Source organism: Drosophila ficusphila, unplaced genomic scaffold, assembly GCF_018152265.1.
Source record: "Drosophila ficusphila isolate 14025-0441.05 unplaced genomic scaffold, ASM1815226v1 contig_636, whole genome shotgun sequence".
NCBI lineage: Eukaryota > Metazoa > Arthropoda > Insecta > Diptera > Drosophilidae > Drosophila > Drosophila ficusphila.
This window is the reverse complement of record NW_025064569.1, coordinates 2,344,381-2,353,667: the sequence shown is the minus strand read 5'-3', so window position 1 is coordinate 2,353,667 and position 9,287 is coordinate 2,344,381. Positions and strand designations below refer to the sequence as shown.

Below are 9,287 nucleotides of genomic sequence, written 5' to 3'. Positions count from 1 at the left end.
TCGAACAAAACGCATAAAGGCTAGACAACATCGAATCTAAGACGATTTTTCTATTCATTTTCCATATTTTTGACTATAGATCATATGGGAGCTATACGATATAGGGGTCCGATTTTGATCAAATTTAATTCGTAATTCAAGAGTCGTAAGAAAACTCTATATTCCAAAAATCATACTTGTCTGATGAAAAACAACGATGTTATAATTTTATTTCCATTATTTCTATATAGATTTTTCGATCTTTCCTATGGCAGCTATAAGATATAGAGTACCGATTTTTATGAAACTTTTTTCCAATATAAACGTTGTTAAAAAACTTGATATTAAAAAATCATGCTCGTGGGATAAAAAACAACGATGTTATCAATTTATTTCCATTAATTCTATATATAATTTTCGATCTCTCCTATGGCAGCTATATGATAGAGTTATCCGATTTTGATCAAATTTAATCCGAAATTCAATAACAGTTAGAAAACGCCATCTTGAAGAATTCAAGTCGATCTGATCAAAAACAACGGCGTGAGAATTTTTATTTCATTCTCTCATATGGGAGCTATCCGATATAGTCGGCCGATCCGGCTCGTTCCGACTTATATACTGCGTGCAATAACTACACACCTTTTGGGAAAGTTTCATCAAGATAGCTTCAAAACTGAGAGACTAGTTTGCGCGGAAACGGACAGACGGACAGACGGACAGATGGACAGACGGACAGACGTACATGCATATTTGGATTCTGATCGTGATACTGATCAAGAATATATATACTTTATGGGGTCTGAGGTGTCTCCTTCACTGCGTTGCAAACTTCTGACTGAAATTATAATACCCTTTTGCTCTGCAAGGGTATAAAAATTTGCAGCCCCCCAGGCTGTGCCGCCCTAGGCCCGGGCCTCACGGGCCTAGGCGGTAATCCATCACTGCCTTGCAGATCAAAAGGGTATTATAATTTCAGTCAGAAGTTTGCAACGCAGTGAAGGAGACACCTCAGACCCCATAAAGTATATATATTCTTGATCAGCATCACAAGTAGAATCAGAATACGTCTGCACGTCTGTCCGTCTGTCTGTTTCTCTTCAAACTAGTCTCTCAGTTTTAAAGCTATCTTGCTGAAACTTTACTGACAGGTGTGTAGTTATTGCACGCAGTATATAAGTCGGAACGAGCCGGATCGGCCGACTATATCGGATAGCTCCAATACGAGAGAATGAAATAAAAAATTCTCAGGCCGTTGTTTTTGATCAGATCGACTTGAATTCTTTCAGATGGCGTTTGCTAACTACTATTGATTTTCGGATTAAATTTTATCAAAATCGAATAACTCTATCGTATAGCTCATAGGAGAGATCAAAAAATATATATAGAATCCATGGAAATAAATTGATAACATCGTTGTGTTTTATCCCACGAGCATGATTTTTTAAATATCAATTTTTTTAACAACTCTTATATTGAGAAAAAAGTTTCATAAAAATCGGACAACTATATCTTATAGCGGTAATTGTTTACAAGTGCGGTCCACGGTAAAAACAGCTTTAAAAAATAAAGAAAGATATGCAAATGATGTGTTTTTTTCTAACATTTCGAAATCCGTTGGCGGAAAGTGCAAATTATTAACATTTAAAGATGCGATTGGTAGTAGAGCTGGGTCGACCACTTAAATTATTTTCGATATATCGAGTATTTGGGTTTCCGAACCAATATCGATATTCAGTGTCGATGGTAAACGATAGTTGCAAGTGAAAAAAGGGTAATTGTTTAAAAGTGCAATGCGCGGTAAAAACAGCTTTAAAAAAAAGTAAAATATGAAAATTATGTTTTTTTTCTAAAATTTCGAAATCCGTAGGCAGAAAGTGAAAATGTTGCACCGTTTTATTGTTATTAACAATTAAAGATGCGATCGGTAGGACAAATTCGGATCTGAGTTACCGTATTTGCATGTGATGTGCCGATTATTGCAGTCGTCTGGTGGCGGATTATTGCAAATACGGTCACTCAGATCCGAATTTGTCCTACCGATCGCATCTTTAATTGTTAATAACAATAAAACGGTGCAACATTTTCACTTTCTGCCTACGGATTTCGAAATTTTAGAAAAAAAACATCATTTTCATATTTTACTTTTTTTTAAGCTGTTTTTATCGTGCACCGCACTTGTAAACAATTACCGCTGGTAGCAGGCGAAATTACTTATTGCACATATTTTTCGTGGAACTTTCAAGATTTGCGGTACTTTCGTTCGAAGACGAACACTTAAATTTGTTTGTTCAGTTTTTAGTTTAGTTTTTTTTAGTGCGCGCGCACTTATGCATTGATACATATGCTATATTATTTTTTTGAGATAATTTATGCTATATTTATTTTTGAGATAATTTCTTTAAAAAAATTTTTTCCCAGTGTAACGGCCGCACTATAAGCCGATATTTAAGGCTCGATATCTCGGAAACGGTGCGAGATATCAAAAAATTTTGTTTATTAAAAAGTATTTTTTTTTTGGGCCAATTACCCAAAATATGTCCTCAAATCTTGGCACCCCGGAAACTAAAATCGTGCCCAATTACCAAAATGATCACGTAAAAAAGTGAAATTGGAAACGTACTTACAGGTTAAATTTGAGTTTGGGCACAGCAACTAAATTACAAAAATGTCTTTCCAGAATACCCCTATCGTAATGTTTTAGCTGGCAACACTGCCGATTGCCGTAGGGTTGCCCCAGATAGATATGTTTCCACGTATTGCAGCAGAAATTATAAACAAACAGTGAACATAAGAATTAGTAAAAAAAAAAGAGTACAGAGCTCCTTACATCTCACTGCCATGCCCATTTTGCGTGCGCCACTGCAGCCTTAACAGTTATTTACACCAAAAAGAAACTTGTGCCTAAATTCGCTGACGAGATGCCGTGTTGGTACTACGACAAGAAAGAGCTACGCGAGACGCCCTCGATCCTCGACGGGATAAGCTTTGAGACAGAAAGGCGCTACCGAAAGGAGGGTGCCCGCTTTATAATGGAGTGTGGCACTAAGATGGGCTTGGGCCACAACACGATGGCCACTGGTGTGGTGTACTTTCACCGCTTCTACATGTTCCACTCTTTCCGCAGCTTTCCACGCTACGTGACTGCCTGTTGCTGCCTTTTTTTTGCTGGAAAGGTGGAGGAAACCCCCAAGAAGTGTCGAGACATTATAAAAACAGCGCGCGCCATTCTTAACGACAACTACTTCTATTCTTTTGGTGAGGATCCCAAAGAGGAGGTGATGACTCTTGAGCGCATCCTGCTGCAGACCATTAAATTCGACTTGCAAGTGGAGCACCCGTATACCTTCCTGCTGAAGTACGCCAAGTGCTTTAAGGGAGACCAACAGAAACTGCAGAAAATGGTTCAAATGGCGTGGAACTTCGTCAACGACTCTCTCAGCACCGTGGTCTGTCTTCAGTGGGAGCCGGAGATTATTGCCGTGGCGCTTATCCATTTGGCAAGCAAGTTGAGCAAGTTTACTGTTCAGGACTGGGAGGGTCGCCAACCCCAGCATCAGCGCTGGTGGGACATGTTCGTTTCGGACGTGACGATGGAGATTCTCGAGGATATCTGCCATCAAGTTTTGGACCTTTACCAGTCCACACAAAAGGAAGCTCACCAACCAAGCAGTCCGCCCCAAAAGCCGCCTAGTCGGGCAGACAGCCCAACAGCGGTCAAGCCACCAAATGCTTCGGGAATCGGGCTGTCCACCATTCAGCAACAGCAGCAACCCCCACCGCCCGTAAGTGGCAATGGTAGCTTGATAGAGGTTAACAACATACAGAGCATTAAGTCGCTGGTCAGTTTAGTGCCAGCCCTGGGTTCCGGCGACCTGCAGTCCCTTTCACAGGGTCCAACGCCTCCGGGACAAGCTCCAGGCTACCACCTATATCACGCTCCGCCTCCACCACCTCCGCCAGTCGTTCCTATGCCGCCCTACCCGTCTTCTGGTTGGGGCGTCCAGCAGCCGCCTAGCCACTACGGCAGCGTGGTTCCTCCTATGCCGCCCGGGCCCAGTGGCTACTACAGCGCCGGCGGACGACCTCAACAGCGTTATTAGTGTGGAGGCACGATAACCAATCGCAGATCACAGATTTAACATATTAATAATTAATAAAATAGTAATTTTATTAAAAACAAAAGTCGTCGAACCAAGATACGCTGTAAAAGTCAAGGTTTAAGATTGGATCTTTAGTAGTGGCTTCAGGGATAGATAAGTAAAAATTACTTGGCTACTTAAAGTTTATTCAGAATTCGTTTCTTTGTATACAAGCTAAGCTATGTACGAGGATGCGTTAGTTTCTGCTTCTGAGCGTATGTATCTGTAAAGAGGTGTATAGAGTGGTATATGTTGTCGGGCGTGGCAGATACATAACACTGCTCTGCATGGGTTTTGCGAATAAGATGCGACATAGTGTTTCCGAAAGGTTTTTTTCGTGCTGATCACGGATCCGGAGTCGGCAGGGCCCGAGTTTATACAGTCCAACCTCTCAATACCTGTGGTCACGGGCGGTTGGGGGAGTATTACTTTCCTACTTTCGGTAAGACCCCTACATATAAACACGCTCCCTGCCCTAACGGTGCATGCAAACAGTTTGATTTGGTCTCGTTTTAAAGATCACAAATCTAGCTTCAATTTCCAATATTACTCAATTTCGTAGCACGTCAGAATTTTGGGGTATAACTTTTCAAAAGTGGCCAAAAGCGCCATTTTGTCAAACACTATTTTTTCAAAAACTTGACGTGATGGGAAAATTTCCACTCCGGATTCGTGATCAGCACGAAAAAACCTTTCGGAAACACTATATCGCATCTTATTCGCAGCGCAAAAGTTGAAATTTGCAGAGCAGTGTAATCAATGGTACTATATAAATATTGCAAACTTGGCTAACGCTTATTCGAGTAAATTTTTATGCAATTTAACGCGCACTTCACTATGAGTTTTTATGTTTCCCTTAAGCTTATTTTCGGAGTTGGAGCTGACCCGACTTACTTAATGTGCCTAAGCCATGTGATTTCCTGATCTTATCCGGAGCTCGGCTCGTCTCACAAAATTGTACAATGAAATCGGCTCATCAATTTGCTTTTGATTAGGTGTATGTGGCGAGTTTGTTTAGTTAACTGTGAGTGGTGGGTGTGAAAATAGTAAATCCTAACATTTGCGAATCAAAGTCAGCTCTCCACTCTCATAATACTGCGGGATCATTAGAAATTCAGGAAGGGCGCGTCTGGTGCAGGAGGACGTTGATGCAGCTTGGGGCGATGTGGATGACGATACAGATGCCTGCCGCACAATATGGCCAACTTTTCCTGTTTACCAAAAATTAAAAAGTTTTAGGAGAAAGGTTAACAACTGAATTAAGATATAATGATCAATAAAAACGAACCAATTTTTATGGTAACAAGAAAGGAAGCTAGCTTCGGCAAGCCGAAGCTTATATACCATTGCAGTCATCAAATATGTCAAAAAAATACATAAAAGTTAAACAACATCGAAGCTAAGACGATTTTTCTATTAATTTTCCATATTTTCGACTATAGATCATATGGGAGCTATGTATATGATATAGTTGTCCGATTTTCATCAAATTTAATTCGTAATTCAAGAGTCGTTAGAAAACTTTAAATTTCAAAAATCATGCTTATCAAATAAAAACCAACGATGTTATAATTTTATTTCCGTTATTTCTATATAGATTTTTCGATCTTTCCTATGGCAGCTATAAGATATCCTTGTCCGATTTTTATGAAACTTTTTTCTCAATATAAGGGTTGTAAAAAAACTTAATATTCAAAAAATCATGCTTGTGGAATAAAAAACAACGATGTTATCAATTTATTTCCATTATTTCTATATATATTTTTCGATCTCTTCTATGGCAGCTATATGATAGAGTGATCCGATTTTGATCAAATTTAATCCGAAATTCAATAACAGTTAGAAAACGCCATCCTGAAGAATTCGATCTGATCAAAAACAACGGCGTGAGAATTTTTTATTTCATTCTCTCGTATGGGAGCTATCCGATATAGTCGGCCGATCCGGCCCGTTCCGACTTATATACTGCGTGCAACAACTACACACCTTTTGGGAAAGTTTCAGCAATAAAGCATTACAACTGAGAGACTAGTTTGCGCGGAAACGGACAGACGGGCAGACGTATTTGGATTCTGATCGTGATGCTGATCAAGAATATATATACTTTATGGGATCTGAGGTGTTCCCTTCACTGCGTTGCAAACTTCTGACTGAAATTATAATACCCTTTTGCTCTGCAAGGGTATAACAAATCTTTGGATTTGCTTTTTTTTGGGAGGCAGCCCCGAAGGAAAAAAACATTACGAAGTTATCTCTTTCCCTTTTACGATTTTAAATCGACCCACAGCTTAAGATATGTATGTATTTGCCATATACAAATAAGTTAACTGAGACTCAATCGATATTCTGTTACCTTTAAAATACTTTGGTTTAAAATACACCTTACCAATTACATTTACGCAATGAAAGCGTTTATCCAACTGACGCAGGATGGATAGATCACGGTACCGTTCCCAGGCATCCAAAATGTCCGTCACCTTAATCGGCACCAATTGGCTGTTGCCTTCGTCTCGCTGTAAATTAGAGGAGAGACTTTTTTATATTATGTTTAGAGGCATAAACTATTCCAGACGAACCCGTTTGAATTGCACTATGAGCTGCTTCTGGGTCACAAGCTCGATCAGTCGTTTGAGCTTACGGTGGTTTCCTTGCTGCTTGGAGGCCTGCATCAAAAGCTGTCTTAGATTGACCCTGCTGTTTGCTTGCCGCCGCACGGCCAACTGCTCAAAATATCCACGTATTAGTTCCTTATCATAGGTCACGTGCAGTTTTTCCAGCGCCTGCACTAGGGGCTCTACTTCGCAAATATTTTCTGTGGAGAGACGCGCCACAAGCGACTCAGTCGAAAAGCTTTGCTTAGGTAGCTGCACGAGGTCAGAAAATTGTATCATACACATTTGGACACGAGATTCAAATCTCACCTGTATGCCGCTGAAATTATTATCACACAAAATAAACCTTTGGTTGAAGGCTAAATCTAAACTGGGGCCGTTAACGGTTCCAGCCGCTGAAGTGCTGTGCCAGCCAGCGAACATGCCACCATCAAAGAACCCTGGCGAGCCGCTTCGACAGCGTGTCTGCTCTGCCCGGGCGTAAAGCGAAAGGCTACTGCCTCTTCCACCGGCTTGTTTTCGGCACTTAGGACACGTGGTCGGGTCCAGGACTTTGCCGATGGTGTTGGCCAGGAACTCTTTTTCCAGACAATCTAGACAATTATCCTCGTTACTGCTCAGGTCAAAATGGGATATGCAAGAAGAAGATGACGCCATGGCCACAACAGCCGCAGCAGCTACCAGCATTGGAGTAATTTGATCCTGCCCAGGCCCCGCTCCGCATTGCTGCTGCTGGCAAGATGAAACCGAAGTTGGCCTGAAATCAGTGCAACTGTAGCAACGTTCATCGATGCTAGTCGAGGGCTGGGAGCGGCGGGACCTAGATGAAGAGCTGCTTTTGGACATCACAGACGAGGAGTGGGATAGTCTTTTCGGCTTAGCTCCAGTCAACTTGGGCTCCGGATGTTCACTGGGCTCACTAGTGCTGCGCGAAAAACTAGGTCCTGTGTATAGGGTGTTGGGTAACGAATGAGCCAGAGCAGATTTTATCGATTGTCCACACCCGGGGGACTCCACATCCTTGTCCGTGCCATCGCCCATTGACTCATTTAAATCGATATCAACTCCATTTCCCATATTTCCCGCATCCTTAATCTGGTCCAAATTCAAGCTGATGCGGGCGAACTTCTTACTAAGACGCTGCTTTTGCTGATGCCGAATATCCTCCTGCGGAAAATCGTCGATAGGTGAGCTGAACAGTTGCCTTCCTTGCGTGGGCGTGGTCCCGCCTATACCACTTATTTGACTTAAATCACGCTGCATTAGCAACAAATTAGCGTGCGGCAGGACTCCAAGGTCTTGCGCCCCGGCCACATACTCCAATTCCGAGGATGGGTCAGGCTCGAAGTCCATTTCCAAAAACTCGGTTTCGTCCTCGACGCCTATGGTGCTACTGCACCCTCCAGTACTAACCGGTCCCCTATTTAAATCCAAGCGGTGCCGACCTCCCCTGCTTATGGCGGTGGTCTCCAGATCTATGTCGAAGTCAATCCCGTCGCCGCGGTAGGCATAGACGCAGTCGTCCGAATTTATTGATATATCCTCCGCGTCTCCGTCATCATCATCTAGAAGGATAAGATCGTCGCCGTAAAAGTTGTCGCTGGCATAGCTGAGATTCCCTGTCGAGTTGTTCATGGATGTGCGGCTTGAGCTTAGACCGCCGGTAGCCGCATCAGTGGGCGAAAGGGCAGCGGCGTTCAGACCGTAACCAGCCACATCCAAGTCCAAGTCGCTGTAAGCGCCGCTTCCCAACTGTTCAAAGTAACCAGGTAGAAATCATATTAAAACATATTTTTCCCTACGGTGGCATACAAAATCACTCGCCTTATTCACGCCCTCGGCTGCCACCGCCGTCGCTGTGCATTCTCTTGCCCTGGCCTCGCCCCCTCCCCCAGCTTCATCTTCCCCGTCGTCTGGTACAACGGCCTGTCTTAAAGTTGTTGGTGCCCGTTTTTGTTTCGTGCCCATTGTTGATCCCCCCGTAACACAATCGAGTTGTCGAAATGGGAGCTCCGAATGGCGTTCATCCGACGCATCAGGACCGCTGTTCCTATTGCCCGCACTACAATCAACTATATTATTATTGTTATTCAGATGCAAACGCCAGTCCAATTTATTTAATTCACGAAAATCCATTCCATTTGCGGCCTAGGGATGGCAATGAAATACCGATGGGAGACAGAGCATGCCAATCGATTGCAATTAACAGTCCTTTAACAGTACTCTGCTGACAGGCTGTTTAATCAAAAGTGAATCTGCAGTAACAATCAACTCGCGCATCAACTTTGCCTATTACAAAAACTTTAATTTTTTTTGTGTTTGCTTTTTTTATATTTTTTTGTAAAAGACCAATATGTCGAGGATATTGTGTAAAAATTTTGAGTCAATCAGAGTCAAACTAAATGAATTGCAGCGTTTTAAACGACCGAATTTTAAAACGTTATTTTTAAAGTCGGTGAACATCAGAATTCAAAATCTAATGAACCGATCCTTTTCAAATTTTTAACACAAATTCTTAACAAAAATACGCAGGTAATCAGAAACAGTTTTTTTA

The 9,287-nt window shown here is 42.0% G+C and overlaps 2 protein-coding genes across 3 annotated transcripts; one reads left to right on the top strand and one right to left on the bottom strand.

The window, feature by feature from the left end:
- The first annotated feature begins 2,696 nt into the window (after positions 1-2,696).
- LOC108093008 (cyclin-K) lies at positions 2,697-4,164 on the top strand. Its single transcript, XM_017192910.2, has one exon. The coding sequence runs from the start codon at positions 2,901-2,903 to the stop codon at positions 4,080-4,082; it is 1,182 nt and encodes a 393-aa protein (XP_017048399.1). The 5' UTR covers positions 2,697-2,900; the 3' UTR covers positions 4,083-4,164.
- Positions 4,165-4,246: 82 nt separating this feature from the next.
- Positions 4,247-8,910, bottom strand: LOC108093007. Of its 2 annotated transcripts, XR_001771461.2 has the most exons (6): positions 8,558-8,910; positions 7,043-8,485; positions 6,698-6,985; positions 6,508-6,634; positions 5,016-5,332; positions 4,247-4,344 (listed from the first exon to the last, which is right to left on the bottom strand). XR_001771461.2 is itself a non-coding variant. In XM_017192909.2 (5 exons), the coding sequence occupies exons 1-5, from the start codon at positions 8,867-8,869 to the stop codon at positions 5,175-5,177; spliced, it is 2,328 nt and encodes a 775-aa protein (XP_017048398.1). In that variant the 5' UTR covers positions 8,870-8,910; the 3' UTR covers positions 4,247-5,174. The 2 variants fall into 2 exon arrangements, 1 of the variants encoding a protein (XP_017048398.1); XM_017192909.2 differs by having other exon boundaries at positions 4,247-5,332.
- Positions 8,911-9,287: the final 377 nt, after the last annotated feature.